This window comes from Nipponia nippon, unplaced genomic scaffold, assembly GCF_047370975.1.
Source record: "Nipponia nippon isolate SJK-2023a ecotype South Korea unplaced genomic scaffold, ASM4737097v1 scaffold_43, whole genome shotgun sequence".
In the NCBI taxonomy this organism is placed as follows: domain Eukaryota; kingdom Metazoa; phylum Chordata; class Aves; order Pelecaniformes; family Threskiornithidae; genus Nipponia; species Nipponia nippon.
The window spans coordinates 114,805-136,002 of record NW_028262362.1 but is presented as its reverse complement, the minus strand read 5'-3'; the positions used below and the strand labels follow the sequence as shown (position 1 = coordinate 136,002).

Sequence of the window (21,198 nt, the reverse complement as noted above, 5' to 3'; positions counted from 1 at the left end):
CGCCTTGAAAACGGAGAAGGCATTTGGTGGGGAAAGAGGGATTCCCGTGCCCCGCAGGTCCCATAACGCGCTTTTTCCTCCTAGCAAAGGAAGCAACAGGTATCCGTCCCATCAGCGGGTACAAATTTAGGGTCGTAGCTCTACAGTGATTTCACCCTTGCTTGGCAGAGGGTTCTTGAGCACTTGCCAGCTCTGCCGGTACGCCAGGCAAAGACAGGGAAGATCGTAGTTTCCCTCGCTCGCGATAAGCGCTCTGCTTACGTCTGCAGAACCAAAGCTGTTGACCCTGTTGGCTGCCGGGTGTGGAAGTGAAACCTCCTTTTCCCTGGGGTGAACGTGCTTTGAGGCCTGGGCTCTGCCCTCTGCACGCTCCGCTTCCCATGCTCTCGAAGGCCTGGGAGCAGTTGTACTCCAGCAGCACGATTCCCCGTGCTGAGCAGAAGCGAGATAACGAAAGTCACCACGACCACGAACGCAGGTTATTTCCTGTCATCCTTGTTTAATTTTCCTCCTTGGCTTGGCTGTTGGTCCACTGCAGGAAGCAAAGCGGTTGGAGAAGATGAAGTCGGCTATGCGGAAAGGGCAGGTGCTGCTGAAGAAGGAAGAGGAGAAGCTAAGCCAGCTGGAGTCCTCGCTGCTGGAGGAGGTAAGCACAGCAGCACTCCTGCTTGGGCCTGCCCAGCCGCGCTCCCAGCCCGCCCAGAGCTCCTGGCCCTAGGCTGGAGTCTCTCTGCGGGGCTTTTGGTCCCTCTGCGGGCTGCTTAGCTGGCGGCCAGAGGCTGGTGTTTGCCAGCGGAGCCGGACTTTAGAAACACGTTCTCCGGGAGCAGAACGGTGCGCCTGTCTGAGAACGGCGGGAGAGAGGCGGCCAGTCGCAAGGTCGGGGAGCACGGCAAGCCCAATTGAGCCGTGGCCCCCGTGATTCGCTAGCTCTGCAGCCAGCAGGGCAGATGCGGGCTGGGGTTTGGGACGGAGACTTTCTTCCACGGCGGCAGCTTGCCAGGCAGGGCTGCTGGCGGCCGGGATGGACCTGGGGGAGCAAACCTGCCGAGTGCGCTGGCTTGCGAGAAGCGTGCTCGTTAGGTCAGAAACGAATCACAGTTAACACCAGCGTGCTGAAGCATCCTACGATATAAACTCAAACCTCACATCAGGATGCTTGGATGTCTTATTAACTGCCTGTATCTTGGCCGAGACGGCAAACGCTGAGCCTTCCCTCTGCTGCTGACACCTGGACTCGCCGTTAAGCGTGGGGCTGCAGAGCGGATGCAGAAGGCAGCCTGAAAAAGCTGCGTGACTCGAGGCTCGAGAAAGCAAGGGCAGGTCACCTTGCGCGAGCTAGGCTCGGGTCTGCTTTCCCGACCGAGGCAAGCCCTGGGATCCGCTCGGCTCTGCCTGGGACCGCGGGGCCTTAGGTGCAGGGCGGCAGCAGATGCGAGAGCACGAGACCTTTGAGGGTCGAGCGCTTGTCCTTGGTGCAGAGAGAGAACCCAGCCCACGCGGGAGTTTTGAGGCTTATTTAAACCAAAGCACTTGGCCTCCTGCCTAGAAGGGCCCGTTCACGTGGCCGTTGGCTTTGGCCTCCAGTGCGCGCACGTGCTTCTTCCAGAGACCGAGCGGTCTCTTGACTTTCAGATTTTGCTGTCGGGGGCCGAAGACGAGTCTGCTGTCGCCTGGCCTATGCCCGTCTCCGCAGTCCAGCCTGCGGAGACTGGCTGTAGGCGGTATTCCAGCGGCTTTGATGTTTCGGGGACAGAACGGGAGGATTTATTTGCGTTGTTTCCCTTCTTTTGACCAGCCGTCGGACGAAGATACGCTGAAGAGTGCCGCGTGCAAGAAGACGGTGACTTTTGATCTCGGCAGCTCTGAGGACACAGACAGCACATCCAGTGTGAATCTGCATCAGCCTAAACGTAAGCGCCTGACGGGCTTGATGTGCTGTGCCCAGCGCCTAATGCTTTAGACCTGGCTCTGGCTTTCCCTCTCGCCTCTCGGAGGTACCTTCTGCTCTTCTGACTCGTGCTCGCTAGCGCCCAAGGCAGGTCTGCCCTCCGTGACGGGGGCAGGTCCGTCCTCCGTGACGGGGACTGCTCTGCGTACAACGTTTTACGTGAGAAACTCCTTTCCCGCCTGTAGCGGCAGGTGAGAGGGATGGGACCTGCGTGAGAACTTGCCCTTTAAATCTCTACCGTTCTTTTTCGAGCGGATTATAAAATCCGGCTTCAGCTCTTCCCGCTGCTGTTGCAGAGCTGTCTTCCTCTTCTGCGGGTGTCCGGCCTTCCTCTTCCTCACGTCTCTGGCAGGAGAGGCTGCTGCAGTTCCCTCTGCCTGCTGCCTGTGCTTTTTTCTTTGCCTCCAGTTGCCTGTAACTGGAGTTGCGCGGGTGCGGAGGAGGGCTCCCCGTAAACAGCCGGGAAGGCAGGCGGGCTGTGTTGCTCGCAGAAGGGCTGGCAAGGCTGAAGCTTAAGGAAAAGTTGGAAAGCTTCCCTGTGGGAACAGACTGACAATCTGTCCGGTCTGGGATCATCTCTCTGGCCCTGGTCAGTAAAATACCCGCAGGCACGCGTGAAACTTAAGGGTCTTCTCTCGCCCTAAGACGAGAGCCCTTCCGTCAGGATGGTCCCATCGGTCCCACCTCCAGCCTGGCTGGTGGCCTCGACACCTTTGCTTTTTACGAGCGTGTGAAGTGTGACCAAGCCATTCTGCCTCCTGCTCAGCTGGCGCGCGGTGGGAGCGCTGAAGTACAGCGTGTCGGCCCGCGCCGGGGTCTCGCCGGAGGGGCAGGGTGCCGTACTGGGGGTTTCGGCCCTTGAGAGGGCTCGCCGCTTGCAAGGGAACCGCCGTTCACGGCTGCGTGCTGCAGGGTACAGTAGAACTCGGAGGGACGGAGCAGGGGGGTGAAGCGCACGCACCGGTGCCTATCCCGCTTGTCCTGCGGGCCCTGTTCTTGCAGCTTTGGAGGGTCTTGTCCCCGCTCTCTGGTTTCTCCTCCGCTTTGTGCCCAAGCAGCCTCCAAGGCACAAATCCTCGTTGTCAGCCCGTATCTGCTCTGTTGGCTGCAAAGCCAGGTTTCTGCCTCTCTATCCCGCTTAGCAGACGCTGATCAGGCTCGGCTCGGGGCGCGACGCGCAGTGGGGAGCGAGCCTCCTGCCGGGGAGGCGGCGTCTCCCTTGCCTTCCCAGTCACCCCTTTTTTCCCCCTCTCTTCTGCCAGTTGATTTGAGAACGGATTTGCGGCCTGCCCCCCAGCTGGACAAGATCAAGTACTTGACAGACTCCCTGCAGCGTATCAGCAGTGAACTGAGGGGGGTCCTGGGCGTCTTGGGCGCTCCGAACGATCGCCAGTCTCCGCTCTTCACCTTGACACCCTGCGACGGCGTCCCTCCTTCTACCTATGCCTCCTTGGCAGGAGTCCAGGCAGGGAGCTCCCCGGTGCCCTCCACCGCGGCATCCCTGGTGGACCGGTGGGCCTGGAGCACTGGGCTGAGCTCCAGCCGCTCCTTCGCAGCCGAACAATCAGTGGACAGCTTCCTAGCAGAGAAATGGCACAAGTATTTCCCAGGTCAGTCTCCTGTCAATCCATCTGCTTGCTTGCCTGCGACTTTTGATTTACAGCCCTGCAGGTTCTAACGGGCTCACCCGTCCGATGCTGGTGCTGCCGATGGGAAGGGTGCTAATGAGATAAGGAACGAGAGCCTCGTTCCGGGAACTGCAGCATATGGCTGATCTCGTCGTCCTGCTTCTGGGGCAGTTCAGCCTTTCAGAGGCACCCAAGAAAGCCGTCGTTGCTGGCGAAGGGAGCAGAAGGAGATGGCCCTGCTTCACTGGAAGCCTCCTGTGAATTGCAGACAGGGTTCACCATCTCGGCTTCCTTAACGCCACCGTGTCCTCGGCCGGTGGCTCAGCTTGTAAGGACGGTCTGTCCATAGCACAGGAAAGCAAACGCGCCCAGATGTAAAGACTGGCGATTTCTCTGGGGGCCTGTACTTAATGTCTGTTTTCCAGGTGGGTTCCCGGTGCTCGGTGGCAGTTCCAAGCCTCTGGACAACAAGCTGGGATACGTACCTGCAGAGTAAGGGTCCTTTTCCTTCCGTTGTCGTTTCGTTGTCCTGCTTTTATTTCCCTGGAATGATTTGCGGGTCGCATTTCATAGAACGAGTAGATAGCAAAATCAAAAGCTACGTATTAAGCAGACAAGTCAGAAGCTAGTAGTTATTACTGCCACGCGCTTGGCGGCGTGGCTGTGCTGACAGCCCTCGTTCCAGGACCAGGGTCCGAGGGTGTCGGCGCTGGGCCTCGCCGGCTCCGCCGGGCGGGCGGGTGGAGCGGAGGCTGCCGCCCCAGCCTTTCCAGTGCTGCACGGACTAAAAGGAGGACGGCAGCCTGATAGCGGGGGGCTGCTGCAGTGTTTCTCTACGATGGGGTTGGGCAGAGGACTTTGAGCCAAGAGGAGGTTGCTCTTTGTTCACCGTGGCTCTTTCTGTAGCAGCCCCTCATTTTCTTTGCCATTTCGGGGCTAGTTTCTGCCTAGACCTCTCTTTCCCACTTGCGCCGTCTCTCTCGTGCAACAGGGAGCAATTACGGCTGTTCCAGCAGTCCCAGAGCCGTGAGTCGGACAAGATGAGTATTGAAGGAAGGATTGAGGCCATCAAGAAATGGCTAGAAGACTTCAAGAGGGATTCCAAAGTGTATCCTTTGCCTGCGTCTGGTCTTCTGTTGCACTCCACCTTCCTGCAGCGAGTAGGAGACGGCGGCAGGAGGTGAGGGAATCGGGCCCCAAAGCATCGAACAGCAATTTCGAAGCCTTAGCCTCTATTTTGGCGCCCGGTTCTGCAGAGGAATACGATGTTTAGCAGTTAGAGCGTGAGTGACCTGTTGGCTGTTCTTTGCCCTGGGCTTGACAGAGAAAGTCTCTTCCCTTTCCCCAGCCGGGCTGCGCCGCTCTGCGGTGCCACGGCTCTGCTGTGGTACGCAGCAGTTGGAGCTGGTGATGTGAGGATTAAAACCAAATGAACCAGAGGGTGCAGAACGGAGGAGGCAGCAGGGCCCTAGTCTCGGAGGCCTGCCTTTGGTGCCATCGCTCCAGCCCCAGCCCCGCGGGCGACTCCGCTAGGGGCAGTCCCCGCTGAGCAGCCCGGGACGAGGCGAGGGGGCCGGAGCCGCGCGGGCCTGGCGCGTGGGGTGGCCGCGTGGCCGGGCGGGGAGGGCTGGGGCTCCCCGGCGGAGCGTGCTCTCCAGCTCGGTTGGAGGCATGGCCTTGCATCGAATGAGGGAGGCCTCGGCGCTATTAGCGGGGCCGTTCCCAGGTTTGCGGGGTAACAGCATTATGCTGGGGCTGTCAGCATCTCCTCCGTGGCGTACGCTGAAATTAGCAGCAAACCCCTCAGGCCTCCGACAGCGCACGCTGTCCTGAGCACGGCGCTCCTTCGAATGCCCTAATCCCCCTTTAATTCCCTTTGGCTCGGATGCAGCGGGCTAAACGCAGCACGTGTGCGCGAGGCTGGCTCCCGCCCCTCGATACCTGTCCTGTCTGCTGGCTGTGCTCGTGCCTGCTAATCCCTCCCGTAAGCCGGGCTTTTCCTTCACCCAGCTGCCAGACCTCTCTTCCCAGGTGCACAGAAGCCCCCGGCCGGCAGCTCCAGCCTGCTTCAGCTCAGACTGGATGAAAACAGCAACATTAAAGTGTACCGCTACTAAAAGGGGGGCTTGGCGCCGGAGAGGCAGTGGCTGGGGCCCCTGCGGGCCCCCTCACGAGATGCTGGGTTTCGGTGATGCCCAGCCGCCTCCGCGCTGTCTTTGGGCCGTGCCCTTGAAATATAGGCTCTGCGCAAGAGAGCGGAGGAAGGAGGAAGCGAACTTCCCAGCTGGATTCTTCCAATCCTGTATTGTGTCCAAATATACTTTATAGACTGTTTAATCCAGTTCTCTCATTAGCATTCTAGCAGTCGTGAGCCAGAGCTGTGAATCACGGGGGACCCTGAGTAACCGGTCAAGGGGGAGGACGTTAATCCAGCCGCGGCTCTGCCAGAGGAAACGCGTCGGGGAACGAGCCCCCACCGGTGCCCGGCAAATGCCGAATTGCCGGTGGGCCAGGTCGCCTGGCCTCTGGTGCGCGCGGGAGCAGGGGAGGACGAGCAGCGAAAGGGCTGTAGCGTCGGGGGCAGAATCGGGGAACGGTGGTTTCCGACTCTCGGGAAACGTTGCTCTCTTTTCGGGGATGGAAGCAACTGGGACGAAACCAGGAGCGGCTTTTCAGGGCAGACCTGGGAAAGCGCTCCCTGCTCCCGCTTTCTGCCGCGCCGGCCAGAGCTGCGCAGGGATTTGTGTTGAAGCAGAATTGTGTTGGAGCGGAGGCTGTGTTGCAGGTGGCGGGAGGCTCTGGGAGAGAGGGAGGAGAGACGGAAAGAAATGCTGCCCCCAATGTGGCAGAGTCATCCCGCTCCCTGGGCTGAGCAGGGTTCCCTTTTGGCGGCTGCTGTTCACGCTGACCGTTCAGCTCCGGAGCCCGCGCCTTTCCACAGGCCGGTCCCGCCGGGATCGGTGCGCTCGTCTCCAGGCTTACGCCGATCGCTGGAAGTAATGATTGGATGGGCAGGAATTTCACATCAGTTGGTGGCACTCAGCTGCAGGTAAAATGCGTTACAGCTTGTAAAAAGATCAGCTAAACCAACTATAACCCGCTTGACTTGTCCTAGCTCTGAAATCCGTAGAAAACCCATAGTGGCCTGTTTTTGCAGGAGGAAAAGCGCCCGCCTCCTCCGCCTCTCTGTCTGATCGGCGTCGTTCCCTCTTCTGGAGGGTGGCATCTGCGGTCATTAAGGGGTAGCGTTAACAAACGTTTTGTCTGTATCTGTCCCTGAAATAGGGTTCTGCCAGCTAAAGAAATTATTCTGGGATGTTCTAGTAACTGAGGTAAACTTGCCGGGAGAGCAGTCTTTTTGTGTGCCCAGTATTGCCGGATACGTGGGTGCATGGGGTTGTGGTGCGGGTGCTCCTCGAAGGGCCGTATCTGCGTCCTGGTTTGAAGCGTAAGAATCCCGATGGCTCTCGTTTGGCATATCTGTCCTGTCCTCAGGAAGAACCTGACAGGGAGCACAGCTAGGGACCGGTCTTTCCAGACGCCCTCGCCCCCAGGGAAAAGGAAGCGTAGTAAGGACTCCTCTTCTGGAGCAGCGCTAAAGAAAGGCCGCTCGCAGGCGTTCTCCCGGGTTCCGGAATTATGATGTCACTGAGGCCTCTGCAGAGCCTCACGGCCAGCGCGCGATTCGGTGGCGCATTCGTGACCCTCTGCGAACTGGACTGCAAGGGGGCCGTGAGCTCTCGTTTCTCGCTTGGTGAGTTGCAGGTGAGGCTCCGAACTGGTGCTTTTTGGCAAGTCCCCAGGGGTTTGATTTCTCTGGCCTCCTCTCCGGTCCGATGGACGGCTCGCACAGCCCTGAGAAGGTCTCTCAGACAAATGGCGTTCTTTCCGTGTGCCGCAGCTCCGGGTTTAAAGCTGACAGCGTTCCAGTTGCACTTTGATAAAAATACATGGTTAAAATATGCGGTCTGTGTATGGTACACGCTGTACGCAGGATGCGGCTAACGTTTGAACAAGACGCCACAGCTTTAATAAAACAGCGAGAAAGTAGGACGTGCTCGCGGTTTTGTTTGCATACTGATGAGGGAGCCTTTGCCTGCTTCTCGCACGTTTGGTTGTGAGCTTTGCGGGCCGCCCCGCTGCCGGCAGAGGCGGTCGAACCTTTGGGTGACTAAGCTTTGGCTCGGGGCTGTTTTTCTCCCGAGGCCGGCGGGTTCTGCCGCTCCTCGCTGCGTGAGCTGGTCGCGGTCTGGTCCCGAGCTCAGAGCGGCAGCTTCAGTCGGCGCCTGCCCTCGAGCGGGTCCTGCTGGGCTGATTGCACCCCGCCTGCTCTCCTCTGGCGATAATTTTGGGCAGAAGTCAAACGCCCAGTAACCGCGCTCTGGCAAATTGCCGTCTCGCGCTGACCAGAGCCGATGTGGAAGCGCGAGCGGGCGGACTGCGGGGCAGGTTGGGTGCTCCCAGGGGCCGGCGGTTCCTGCAGCAGCCACTGCTAGCTCTGGGTCGCTGAGGCCCTGTGCATAGAAAAGCAACAGATTAAAACCAAAAAAAAAGCCTGAGCCCAAGAAACGAGCGTGTTTTTTATCTTAATGAAGCTCCTTGTCTTTGAAAGGGGCGGTATGGAAGGCAATCAAACTGGTCTTAAAGTCACCCAAAGCTTTGCGATTTTGCTTCTTGCCGTAGGAGAACCCATGCTATTTCTGACCCCTCCAAAGACCCATCTGAATACAGCGATTCACTCGACAGCAGCGAGGCGATTCGGAAAATCCGCGGGCATCACCCCAAAACCAAAGCGAGGGCAGGACGGCCGCCACGGGAGCCGACGCAGCTGCGCGTACCCCCTCGCAGCACCCTCTGGGAGGGCTCTTACCAACTCGCACCCCAGGCAAACCGGGCAGCTTCGCCTCCGTTTGCCCTGCGACTCCGCACGGCGTGAAACCGTGAAGCAGAAACCACTCCGATGGCAAGGAGCCTCCTACTCTCCACAAGCTGCAACTACCGCCTCCTCGCAGACCGAAACCCAGGCTGCTTCCTCACCTTGCACCAGCAGAAAAGGCACGAGCAGTGCAAAGCAGCTCTGCTGCAGCAGTAAGGGGCTCCTGAACACACCTCTCCCTTTCAAAGCGCAGCAAGAGCCCCGGGAGCCCTCCAGCACCCCCACCTCTGCGCGACGCACGCCCGACATCGCCAGTTATCCTCACCCAGCAACGGGGTCCTTCTGTTGGGCTTCGCGGAACTGCCCGCCCCAGCAGCCTCGCCCTGCCGCACACCGCACAGCTTACGCTAGAAGCACACCTACGCCAGGATTTTTTTCGTAGCGTGCCAGCACGGCCGCGGGCTGTTGCTTCAGCGGCACACGCGTGCGTTCAGAAATCACAGCTCCTGCACTCTGCGCCCATACGAGATTACAGACTGCAAACAGAGTTAATTCACCCGCACGCCGAGGGATGGGGAGAGGGAGCCGATATACGCCGATCCTCCTTCCGCCAAGTCAGCGCCACAGCAACGGCAACAGAAGAAATCACACCTTCTGGGCTTGACTAATTATTTTCTATAGATGGCCATCAACTACACGTACGGAGCAGAGGGTGTGAGCTGTCCTTCAGCAAAGATAAACTCACTTCCACCGGGCTGATTACAACCTTCAGGATAACCCGCAGTTTATCTGGTATTTATAGTCCGAGTCCCTATCAGCTAACCGGGCGCCACCCCGCGCTGGTCATTAGAAACCCGAGCTAGCCATTTGGCGGAGCCGCAGCGGGCCGCCAGCAGCAGCAGAGCAAAGCGGTTCATTAACATCACACACGGCGACCTTTCCGTTCATTTTTTTCTTCAGAACGGGAGAGTGGCTAAGTTTGATTAAATTGAAGCAATTACTCATGGACAAAGACAAAACGGCCTGGAACGTTCTTCCCAGGGAAGGGCAGGATCCTGCGATAGGCAACAGGGGGAAAAAGTTTGGGCAAAACAGAGCAAAAGGGTCCAGCTATTCCCAGAGGGAGCAGCGTGGGTTTGTGAAAGGCAGGTCCTGCTTGACTGACCTGGTCTCCTACGACAAGGTGGCCCGCTCAGTGGAGGAGGGAAAGGCTGCGGGTGCCGTCTGCCTGCACTTTAGTAAAGCCTTTGGCACCCTTTCCCACAGCATTCTCCTGGAGAAACTGGCTGCTCCCAGCTTGGACGGGCGTACTCTTTGCTGGGTAAGAAACCGGCTGGATGGCCAAGCCCAGAGAGTGGCGGTGAATGGAGTTAAACCCAGTTGGTGGGCGGTCACCAGGGGTGATCCCCAGGGCCGAGTACTGGGGCCCATTCTGTTTAATATCTTTATCAATGACCTGGACGAGGGGATGGAGGGCACCCTCAGTCAGTTTGCAGGGGACACCCAGTCGGGCGGGAGCGTCGATCTGCCGGAGGGCAGGGAGGCCCTGCAGAGGGCCCTGGCCAGGCTGGGGCGATGGGCCCAGGCCACGGGGTGAGGGGCAGCAAGGCTCAGGGCCGGGTCCTGCACTGGGGGCACAGCAACCCCAGGCACCGCTGCAGGCGTGGGGAGGAGCGGCTGGGAGCTGCCCGGCGGGAAAGGGCCTGGGGGCGCTGGTCGACAGCCGCTGAACATGAGCCAGCAGCGTGCCCAGGCGGCCAAGAGGGCCAGTGGCATCCTGGCTTGTGTCAGGAACGGCGTGGCCAGCAGGAGCAGGGCAGGGATGGTGCCCCTGTGCTGGGCACTGGGGAGGCCGCCCCTCGAATGCCGTGCTCAGCGCTGGGCCCCTCACCCCAAGGCGGCCATGGAGGGGCTGGAGCGTGGCCAGAGCAGGGCAGCGAGGCTGGGGCAGGGGCTGGAGCACAAGGCTTCAGAGCTTCTCTGGGCACCCTGTGCCAGTGCCTCACCACCCTCACAGTAAAGAATTTCTTCTTATATATAATCTAAATCTGCCCTCTTTCAGTTTACAGCCATTACCCCCTGTCCCGTCATGGCATGCCCTCGGAAAAAGCCCCTCTCCAGCCTTCTTGCAGGCCCCCTTCGGGCACCGGGAGGCTGCTACAAGGTCCCCCCGCAGCCTTCTCTCCTCCAGGCTGAACCACCCCAACTCTCAGCCTGTCCTCACAGCAGAGGTGCTCCAGCCCCCGATCGCCTTCACCTCCTAAGACAACAACAGCAGCAGCCCAGGGACCAAACTGCGCTCAGACAAGTCGGTACTGCGCCCACCTGCCAACCAACGGCCTGCAGCCGCTGGGACTGCTCCTGCCCTCGTCTGGGAAAGCTCAAACACTTTTTCCCATTTTTCTTTCCTTTGAGAGGGAAGAGAGCCCCTTTCTCGAGGTACTGGCCACGGCGGCAGGAGAGCTGACCGCAACTTACGGTTTCTTATCACCTTAACCAACTCAATCACTCCGGGACTTGAGATTCAGCAAGCTAAATTAAGCTAAAAATAGCTGAATAAGCTATTCCCCCCCCAGTTTAGAGCGTGGGACCTCCAGGGAAAAGACTGACTTTGTAGCGTGCTTACTACACAGAGTCTCAGAGCCAAAACGAAGGATGATTTTGTATTTCACGTTGCCATCCCGCTTGAGTTACCGCCCATCACTTGGTTTTGGGTTCAGAAGGCACTTCGCGTCCTTGCAAAACTAAAGCAAGGTGCGAGTTGTGCAGCGTTTGCCACGCAAGGAAGGCCTCGAACAAAGGCTCTTTCAAGCTACCTCCTGAGCTTTAGGAAAACCACTAAAACTAACGCCACATCTGCTTACGTGGCCTCCAGCAGGATGGTTTTGCCCATTTTCCCCTGAAAATTACCTTGGAAGCAAAACTTCACCCCTCAGGTCTCCAGAAACGCTTACAACGGAAGGGCCGTCACAAAGGACCTCATTCCCACCTGCTCCTTCACCTTCTCCTCTATTTTGCCCTAACTCCCTGCAGCTTCTCTGGTCTGGGCCATCTCCCCCCTCAGCTCTAGCATCGCAGGGCTGCGGCACCCCCGCGCCAGGCGCGTCCTTCGAAAGCCAAGCTCGCCAGCTTCTGTGGGTTCGCGACCCCACTTCTGTGGGATTTTCATCCCACTCGCAACCTTACTGAACAGGATCCCTTGCCAGGGGGTCGCTGTTCCCATCCCGAAGCAGCAAGAGCACGGGGTCAGCCCCTAATTCACAGCCCCGTGTTCATCCTCCGCCCAGCCCGCTCCTCCTCCCCGGGAGCACTGCAAGCAGCAGAGCCTACTCACGGTGGGTTGCTTCAGCAACTGCTTCTCCTTCTTGTCTGCCTCCTCTTTCTTTTCTTTCTTCTTCTCTTTCTTTTTCAAGCTGCCGCGTGCCAGCAGCTTCTCTCGCTCCTGAACGACAAGCTCCCTGTAGCGATCGTCGCAGGGGTGGTCCCACGTGGACTGGCCGTTGGCAAAGTTGAAGTAATAGATATCGCCGGTGATATCCTGGCTGCGTGGCAAAAACAGCGTGAAGAGCGAGCCCGGTACTTCCCCGCCCGCAGGAAGCCCCCCTGTTGTGGCATTAGCCCCCCCGGCCAGCCGGTCCCCTGCCCACGCGGGCAGCCCAGAGCAGGGGAAGGGCAGGGAGGCCAGGAGCCTCCGAGGGCAGCTGCCGACAGAGCTCTCACCAGGGCTTCCACTCGGGTGGCAACGGGGCCACGATGCCTTCCCTGGCCAGCCAGATCAGCTCCGGCTCCTTCTCGGGGTCGATGCCGATCTCCCGTGCAAAGTCGTGGATTTCTAGGAAAACGGAAGAGGGACCTGTGGCGACGGTCTACACCGGGCACTACACAATAAAGGCAACCTCCTCGGCTAAAGCAACGGGCGCACGGGGAAACCCCGATCCCGAGAGGAAGCTGCTCAAAGCTGCTGAGACAGCCCTGGGTCAGCAAGCACGTCCTGCCAGGCCGGTAAAGCAGGGAGGAAGACTGGCAAACGGCATTTATCTTCGCAACCAGACAGCTAATTTTTCAGCTCCGCCTTCTACAAAATCCCATTTATCCTGCCCTCTCCCCCCACGCTCTCCCCGATTCCCGTTTTCTCAATACGCCCAGGAGCGGCTCGCGCGCTTGAATCCCTCGTCGCGGCTCCCGGGAGGCCAGGCATCGGTTACCTTGCTCGCTGGGAATGTACGTCTCGTCGTAGTCTTCTTCCAGGATGAGCTGGTCCCCGATGCGCACCATCGATCCCGCCATGGCTCCCGGCACCTGGCAGCACGGAGGAGTAAGGCAGATCACAACGATCGAACGCGCGCCGGCAGAAATAAAGCTTCCTCGTCGCCCGGCGCGTGGCAGAGCCCCGCGGGGTCCTCGGCACCGGGGCGGTGCAGGGGAGCCAGGGGCTGCCGAGGGCGGGTGCAGACGGGAAGGGCAAAGAGCGAAGGCGGCCAGAACTGATGGATTCTGGTCAAGGCGGGAGGACACGGCTCAAAGCGAACGAAGAGCGCAAAGAGAGGAGAAATGGCACGTTATTTCCACGCGCGTTTCCCCCCCTTCCCTACAAAGGGTAGAAGCTGCTGGAACTGGGTTTTGCTTCAGGCTTTGTTCATTTGGCAACGAGGAGATGGAGCCCACCTGCGCGCCGCTGGGATACACCTGCACAGCCAGCAGCCCTCCGCTCTGCGGTTCGGCACCCTCCCAAGGACGGAAAACACGCAAGAGGGCAGAGCTCTCCGCTCTGCTTACGGCGAAGCCGAATCAAAGCCCTTCCGCGCGCGCCGCGCGGGGGCCGCGGGAAGAGGGAGCGGAGCTGAAGCGGCACAGGAGTCACAATCGGAGCCCCCGGCTTTTAGGCTCCTGCAGAGGAGATGAGCGCTTGCTTTGGGGACTTTTTAAACAGGCCAAACATAAGGCGAAACGAGAAAGGGAGAAGACGTGTTTCCCAGAGCGCAGCCCAGCTTTTCGAGGGCAGTCCCTGGGCTGAACCCGCGCTGCCCAGGGACGAGGCAGCTTCCCGCCGCAGCCGGCTCGCCCCGGCCCCTCTCGCCTTCCCAGGGGACCTTTCGGAAGCTCTCAAAGGATCCTAATTCAACGTGTCCCACCTCCGGAGCTTCGCTATTTAGCTCAAAGACGGCGGGCGGCCCTGCGCAGCTGAGCCCTTACACCCCGTTCACCACGGGCTGAGGCAGGCGCAAGTCAGTTTCCCCAGCCCAGCCGCCCCCGCCGCGGCTCGGCACCGCCACCTTAGCCTCACGCAGGCCAGGTGGCCCAGCAGGCTCCCAGCACGAGGAGCGGCAGGAGCGGGGACAGGGCCTTCCCGTCCAGTCCCGCCGCGCAAACCCAGCGCAAGGACGAGCTCAGGCCAGCTTTCACCCCGAAACCCCCCAAATGCTCAACGCACGCCTCTGCTTTCCTCGTCAGCCTCACTCCGAGGCCTCACGCGCTACGGTCACCGACAGGCGTTGAGAGCCAAGGCGCGCAAACTACCTCGTCCTCGCTTGCCTCCTCTTCGTTTCTCCCTTTATCTACGGCCGCTGTGTTCAGGGAACTCTTCTCTTCACAGACCAAGCCCAGCAACTTCTTGGTCTGGCTGGTGGGCTTACAGCTCTCTGCAGGCTGCGAAGACAAAAAGAAAGGGAGGTGAGAGGACAGCCGAGGAGAAAGGGGAGATGCAAACCCACCGCGACGCCGGCCGGCAGCGGGGTTACGCCGCTGCCCTCGCTCTGCTGGAGCCACGTCCAGTCGGGAGGCGACGCGTTCTTTACCAGGCCAGGCTTTCCTTACGCCAGAGGGGCTCCTGTCCCATAGGAGCACGTCTGCAAAACCCGCCTGCGCCTCAAAACGCTGCTTCGTAATAAAACAAAATGTCTGAAGTCCCCAGGCTTCCCTCAGCGAGGGGAACACCTTCAGCCGAGGTGCCGAGCTGTAACGTTTCCCACACCTATTGTTTTGTTTTCCTTTAAAAGATCACATTGTTACCAGTCGACTGGTTGGTTGGTTGGTTGGTTGACCCAAAGGTCACTTTCTATAAACGATCACGCGACAGGATTGCAAGTCTTACGTTCATCCAGAAAACTCTTCTGTACATTTGCTTATTCTCAGCCAAGAGTTGAGCGAAGCTATTATTTAGTAGATTACGTTACCTGTACCATATGCTTCATTGGGACACAAATTAAGGCTCTACAAAAAAACTGAACTTAACGGACTTTTTTCCCCCAACAGTAATTGAAACAATTCTGTCTTTAAATCTGCTAAACGTAGCAGAAGAAAGCTCACCACAAATTTAGCACTGGGGTCCCTAGAAACAGCAAAAGAAACAAAAAACAGAGTAGGGAAGTGGCTTTTCAACAGACAAAAGTATCCCAAAACCGACGAGAGTCCCTATCAGCTAACCGGGCGCCACCCCGCGCTGGTCATTAGAAACCCGAGCTAGCCATTTGGCGGAGCCGCAGCGGGCCGCCAGCAGCAGCAGAGCAAAGCGGTTCATTAACATCACACACGGCGACCTTTCCGTTCATTTTTTTCTTCAGAACGGGAGAGTGGCTAAGTTTGATTAAATTGAAGCCTGGAGACGAGCGCACCGATCCCGGCGGGACCGACCTGTGGAAAGGCGCGGGCTCCGGAGCTGAACGGTCAGCGTGAACAGCAGCCGCCAAAAGGGAACCCTGCTCAGCCCAGGGAGCGGGATGACTCTGCCACATTGGGGGCAGCATTTCTTTCCGTCTCTCCTCCCTCTCTCCCAGAGCCTCCCGCCACCTGCAACACAGCCTCCGCTCCAACACAATTCTGCTTCAACACAAATCCCTGCGCAGCTCTGGCCGGCGCGGCAGAAAGCGGGAGCAGGGAGCGCTTTCCCAGGTCTGCCCTGAAAAGCCGCTCCTGGTTTCGTCCCAGTTGCTTCCATCCCCGAAAAGAGAGCAACGTTTCCCGAGAGTCGGAAACCACCGTTCCCCGATTCTGCCCCCGACGCTACAGCCCTTTCGCTGCTCGTCCTCCCCTGCTCCCGCGCGCACCAGAGGCCAGGCGACCTGGCCCACCGGCAATTCGGCATTTGCCGGGCACCGGTGGGGGCTCGTTCCCCGACGCGTTTCCTCTGGCAGAGCCGCGGCTGGATTAACGTCCTCCCCCTTGACCGGTTACTCAGGGTCCCCCGTGATTCACAGCTCTGGCTCACGACTGCTAGAATGCTAATGAGAGAACTGGATTAAACAGTCTATAAAGTATATTTGGACACAATACAGGATTGGAAGAATCCAGCTGGGAAGTTCGCTTCCTCCTTCCTCCGCTCTCTTGCGCAGAGCCTATATTTCAAGGGCACGGCCCAAAGACAGCGCGGAGGCGGCTGGGCATCACCGAAACCCAGCATCTCGTGAGGGGGCCCGCAGGGGCCCCAGCCACTGCCTCTCCGGCGCCAAGCCCCCCTTTTAGTAGCGGTACACTTTAATGTTGCTGTTTTCATCCAGTCTGAGCTGAAGCAGGCTGGAGCTGCCGGCCGGGGGCTTCTGTGCACCTGGGAAGAGAGGTCTGGCAGCTGGGTGAAGGAAAAGCCCGGCTTACGGGAGGGATTAGCAGGCACGAGCACAGCCAGCAGACAGGACAGGTATCGAGGGGCGGGAGCCAGCCTCGCGCACACGTGCTGCGTTTAGCCCGCTGCATCCGAGCCAAAGGGAATTAAAGGGGGATTAGGGCATTCGAAGGAGCGCCGTGCTCAGGACAGCGTGCGCTGTCGGAGGCCTGAGGGGTTTGCTGCTAATTTCAGCGTACGCCACGGAGGAGATGCTGACAGCCCCAGCATAATGCTGTTACCCCGCAAACCTGGGAACGGCCCCGCTAATAGCGCCGAGGCCTCCCTCATTCGATGCAAGGCCATGCCTCCAACCGAGCTGGAGAGCACGCTCCGCCGGGGAGCCCCAGCCCTCCCCGCCCGGCCACGCGGCCACCCCACGCGCCAGGCCCGCACGGCTCCGGCCCCCTCGCCTCGTCCCGGGCTGCTCAGCGGGGACTGCCCCTAGCGGAGTCGCCCGCGGGGCTGGGGCTGGAGCGATGGCACCAAAGGCAGGCCTCCGAGACTAGGGCCCTGCTGCCTCCTCCGTTCTGCACCCTCTGGTTCATTTGGTTTTAATCCTCACATCACCAGCTCCAACTGCTGCGTACCACAGCAGAGCCGTGGCACCGCAGAGCGGCGCAGCCCGGCTGGGGAAAGGGAAGAGACTTTCTCTGTCAAGCCCAGGGCAAAGAACAGCCAACAGGTCACTCACGCTCTAACTGCTAAACATCGTATTCCTCTGCAGAACCGGGCGCCAAAATAGAGGCTAAGGCTTCGAAATTGCTGTTCGATGCTTTGGGGCCCGATTCCCTCACCTCCTGCCGCCGTCTCCTACTCGCTGCAGGAAGGTGGAGTGCAACAGAAGACCAGACGCAGGCAAAGGATACACTTTGGAATCCCTCTTGAAGTCTTCTAGCCATTTCTTGATGGCCTCAATCCTTCCTTCAATACTCATCTTGTCCGACTCACGGCTCCAGATCTGGGACTGCTGGAACAGCCGTAATTGCTCCCTGTTGCACGAGAGAGACGGCGCAAGTGGGAAAGAGAGGTCTAGGCAGAAACTAGCCCCGAAATGGCAAAGAAAATGAGGGGCTGCTACAGAAAGAGCCACGGTGAACAAAGAGCAACCTCCTCTTGGCTCAAAGTCCTCTGCCCAACCCCATCGTAGAGAAACGCTGCAGCAGCCCCCCGCTATCAGGCTGCCGTCCTCCTTTTAGTCCGTGCAGCACTGGAAAGGCTGGGGCGGCAGCCTCCGCTCCACCCGCCCGCACGGCGGAGCCGGCGAGGCCCAGCGCCGACACCCTCGGACCCTGGTCCTGGAACGAGGGCTGTCAGCACAGCCACGCCGCCAAGCGCGTGGCAGTAATAACTACTAGCTTCTGACTTGCCTGCTTAATACGTACCTTTTGATTTTGCTATCTACTCGTTCTATGAAATGCGACCCGCAAATCATTCCAGGGAAGTAAAAGCAGGACAACGAAACGACAACGGAAGGAAAAGGACCCTTACTCTGCAGGTACGTATCCCAGCTTGTTGTCCAGAGGCTTGGAACTGCCACCGAGCACCGGGAACCCACCTGGAAAACAGACATTAAGTACAGGCCCCCAGAGAAATCGCCAGTCTTTACATCTGGGCGCGTTTGCTTTCCTGTGCTATGGACAGACCGTCCTTACAAGCTGAGCCACCGGCCGAGGACACGGTGGCGTTAAGGAAGCCGAGATGGTGAACCCTGTCTGCAATTCACAGGAGGCTTCCAGTGAAGCAGGGCCATCTCCTTCTGCTCCCTTCGCCAGCAACGACGGCTTTCTTGGGTGCCTCTGAAAGGCTGAACTGCCCCAGAAGCAGGACGACGAGATCAGCCATATGCTGCAGTTCCCGGAACGAGGCTCTCGTTCCTTATCTCATTAGCACCCTTCCCATCGGCAGCACCAGCATCGGACGGGTGAGCCCGTTAGAACCTGCAGGGCTGTAAATCAAAAGTCGCAGGCAAGCAAGCAGATGGATTGACAGGAGACTGACCTGGGAAATACTTGTGCCATTTCTCTGCTAGGAAGCTGTCCACTGATTGTTCGGCTGCGAAGGAGCGGCTGGAGCTCAGCCCAGTGCTCCAGGCCCACCGGTCCACCAGGGATGCCGCGGTGGAGGGCACCGGGGAGCTCCCTGCCTGGACTCCTGCCAAGGAGGCATAGGTAGAAGGAGGGACGCCGTCGCAGGGTGTCAAGGTGAAGAGCGGAGACTGGCGATCGTTCGGAGCGCCCAAGACGCCCAGGACCCCCTCAGTTCACTGCTGATACGCTGCAGGGAGTCTGTCAAGTACTTGATCTTGTCCAGCTGGGGGGCAGGCCGCAAATCCGTTCTCAAATCAACTGGCAGAAGAGAGGGGGAAAAAAGGGGTGACTGGGAAGGCAAGGGAGACGCCGCCTCCCCGGCAGGAGGCTCGCTCCCCACTGCGCGTCGCGCCCCGAGCCGAGCCTGATCAGCGTCTGCTAAGCGGGATAGAGAGGCAGAAACCTGGCTTTGCAGCCAACAGAGCAGATACGGGCTGACAACGAGGATTTGTGCCTTGGAGGCTGCTTGGGCACAAAGCGGAGGAGAAACCAGAGAGCGGGGACAAGACCCTCCAAAGCTGCAAGAACAGGGCCCGCAGGACAAGCGGGATAGGCACCGGTGCGTGCGCTTCACCCCCCTGCTCCGTCCCTCCGAGTTCTACTGTACCCTGCAGCACGCAGCCGTGAACGGCGGTTCCCTTGCAAGCGGCGAGCCCTCTCAAGGGCCGAAACCCCCAGTACGGCACCCTGCCCCTCCGGCGAGACCCCGGCGCGGGCCGACACGCTGTACTTCAGCGCTCCCACCGCGCGCCAGCTGAGCAGGAGGCAGAATGGCTTGGTCACACTTCACACGCTCGTAGAAAGCAAAGGTGTCGAGGCCACCAGCCAGGCTGGAGGTGGGACCGATGGGACCATCCTGACGGAAGGGCTCTCGTCTTAGGGCGAGAGAAGACCCTTAAGTTTCACGCGTGCCTGCGGGTATTTTACTGACCAGGGCCAGAGAGATGATCCCAGACCGGACAGATTGTCAGTCTGTTCCCACAGGGAAGCTTTCCAACTTTTCCTTAAGCTTCAGCCTTGCCAGCCCTTCTGCGAGCAACACAGCCCGCCTGCCTTCCCGGCTGTTTACGGGGAGCCCTCCTCCGCACCCGCGCAACTCCAGTTACAGGCAACTGGAGGCAAAGAAAAAAGCACAGGCAGCAGGCAGAGGGAACTGCAGCAGCCTCTCCTGCCAGAGACGTGAGGAAGAGGAAGGCCGGACACCCGCAGAAGAGGAAGACAGCTCTGCAACAGCAGCGGGAAGAGCTGAAGCCGGATTTTATAATCCGCTCGAAAAAGAACGGTAGAGATTTAAAGGGCAAGTTCTCACGCAGGTCCCATCCCTCTCACCTGCCGCTACAGGCGGGAAAGGAGTTTCTCACGTAAAACGTTGTACGCAGAGCAGTCCCCGTCACGGAGGACGGACCTGCCCCCGTCACGGAGGGCAGACCTGCCTTGGGCGCTAGCGAGCACGAGTCAGAAGAGCAGAAGGTACCTCCGAGAGGCGAGAGGGAAAGCCAGAGCCAGGTCTAAAGCATTAGGCGCTGGGCACAGCACATCAAGCCCGTCAGGCGCTTACGTTTAGGCTGATGCAGATTCACACTGGATGTGCTGTCTGTGTCCTCAGAGCTGCCGAGATCAAAAGTCACCGTCTTCTTGCACGCGGCACTCTTCAGCGTATCTTCGTCCGACGGCTGGTCAAAAGAAGGGAAACAACGCAAATAAAACCTCCCGTTCTGTCCCCGAAACATCAAAGCCGCTGGAATACCGCCTACAGCCAGTCTCCGCAGGCTGGACTGCGGAGACGGGCATAGGCCAGGCGACAGCAGACTCGTCTTCGGCCCCCGACAGCAAAATCTGAAAGTCAAGAGACCGCTCGGTCTCTGGAAGAAGCACGTGCGCGCACTGGAGGCCAAAGCCAACGGCCACGTGAACGGGCCCTTCTAGGCAGGAGGCCAAGTGCTTTGGTTTAAATAAGCCTCAAAACTCCCGCGTGGGCTGGGTTCTCTCTCTGCACCAAGGACAAGCGCTCGACCCTCAAAGGTCTCGTGCTCTCGCATCTGCTGCCGCCCTGCGCCTAAGGCCCCGCGGTCCCAGGCAGAGCCGAGCGGATCCCAGGGCTTGCCTCGGTCGGGAAAGCAGACCCGAGCCTAGCTCGCGCAAGGTGACCTGCCCTTGCTTTCTCGAGCCTCGAGTCACGCAGCTTTTTCAGGCTGCCTTCTGCATCCGCTCTGCAGCCCCACGCTTAACGGCGAGTCCAGGTGTCAGCAGCAGAGGGAAGGCTCAGCGTTTGCCGTCTCGGCCAAGATACAGGCAGTTAATAAGACATCCAAGCATCCTGATGTGAGGTTTGAGTTTATATCGTAGGATGCTTCAGCACGCTGGTGTTAACTGTGATTCGTTTCTGACCTAACGAGCACGCTTCTCGCAAGCCAGCGCACTCGGCAGGTTTGCTCCCCCCAGGTCCATCCCGGCCGCCAGCAGCCCTGCCTGGCAAGCTGCCGCCGTGGAAGAAAGTCTCCGTCCCAAACCCCAGCCCGCATCTGCCCTGCTGGCTGCAGAGCTAGCGAATCACGGGGGCCACGGCTCAATTGGGCTTGCCGTGCTCCCCGACCTTGCGACTGGCCGCCTCTCTCCCGCCGTTCTCAGACAGGCGCACCGTTCTGCTCCCGGAGAACGTGTTTCTAAAGTCCGGCTCCGCTGGCAAACACCAGCCTCTGGCCGCCAGCTAAGCAGCCCGCAGAGGGACCAAAAGCCCCGCAGAGAGACTCCAGCCTAGGGCCAGGAGCTCTGGGCGGGCTGGGAGCGCGGCTGGGCAGGCCCAAGCAGGAGTGCTGCTGTGCTTACCTCCTCCAGCAGCGAGGACTCCAGCTGGCTTAGCTTCTCCTCTTCCTTCTTCAGCAGCACCTGCCCTTTCCGCATAGCCGACTTCATCTTCTCCAACCGCTTTGCTTCCTGCAGTGGACCAACAGCCAAGCCAAGGAGGAAAATTAAACAAGGATGACAGGAAATAACCTGCGTTCGTGGTCGTGGTGACTTTCGTTATCTCGCTTCTGCTCAGCACGGGGAATCGTGCTGCT

The 21,198-nt window shown here is 59.3% G+C and overlaps 2 protein-coding genes and 1 pseudogene across 3 annotated transcripts in view; 1 reads left to right on the top strand and 2 right to left on the bottom strand.

Annotated features, from left to right (window-relative positions):
* Positions 1-6,060, top strand: part of LOC148052830 (centrosomal protein of 164 kDa-like) — a 42,510-nt gene extending 36,450 nt beyond the window's left edge. Inside the window, exons 27-32 of the mRNA XM_087778254.1 lie at positions 539-646; positions 1,799-1,913; positions 3,214-3,561; positions 4,005-4,071; positions 4,571-4,687; positions 5,597-6,060. Of these exons, the coding sequence (XP_087634380.1) occupies positions 539-646; positions 1,799-1,913; positions 3,214-3,561; positions 4,005-4,071; positions 4,571-4,687; positions 5,597-5,696 (855 nt within the window). The 3' untranslated portion in view covers positions 5,697-6,060. The remainder of the gene's footprint in view (positions 1-538; positions 647-1,798; positions 1,914-3,213; positions 3,562-4,004; positions 4,072-4,570; positions 4,688-5,596) is intronic.
* Positions 6,061-6,203: 143 nt separating this feature from the next.
* Positions 6,204-12,748, bottom strand: LOC148052829 (uncharacterized). Its single transcript, XM_087778251.1, has 4 exons — positions 12,661-12,748; positions 12,176-12,287; positions 11,790-11,997; positions 6,204-8,093 (listed from the first exon to the last, which is right to left on the bottom strand). Exons 1-4 carry the CDS (start codon positions 12,740-12,742, stop codon positions 7,608-7,610), a joined length of 888 nt encoding a protein of 295 aa, XP_087634377.1. The 5' UTR covers positions 12,743-12,748; the 3' UTR covers positions 6,204-7,607.
* An 87-nt stretch (positions 12,749-12,835) lies between these two features.
* LOC148052828 (centrosomal protein of 164 kDa-like) overlaps positions 12,836-21,198 on the bottom strand; it is a 33,895-nt pseudogene continuing 25,532 nt past the window's right edge. The window contains exons 24-31 of the transcript XR_015709136.1: positions 20,966-21,073; positions 19,698-19,812; positions 18,051-18,397; positions 17,541-17,607; positions 16,919-17,041; positions 15,086-16,009; positions 13,973-14,101; positions 12,836-12,972 (exon numbers count right to left, since the gene is read on the bottom strand). The product of XR_015709136.1 is annotated as a centrosomal protein of 164 kDa-like (transcript). The remainder of the gene's footprint in view (positions 12,973-13,972; positions 14,102-15,085; positions 16,010-16,918; positions 17,042-17,540; positions 17,608-18,050; positions 18,398-19,697; positions 19,813-20,965; positions 21,074-21,198) is intronic.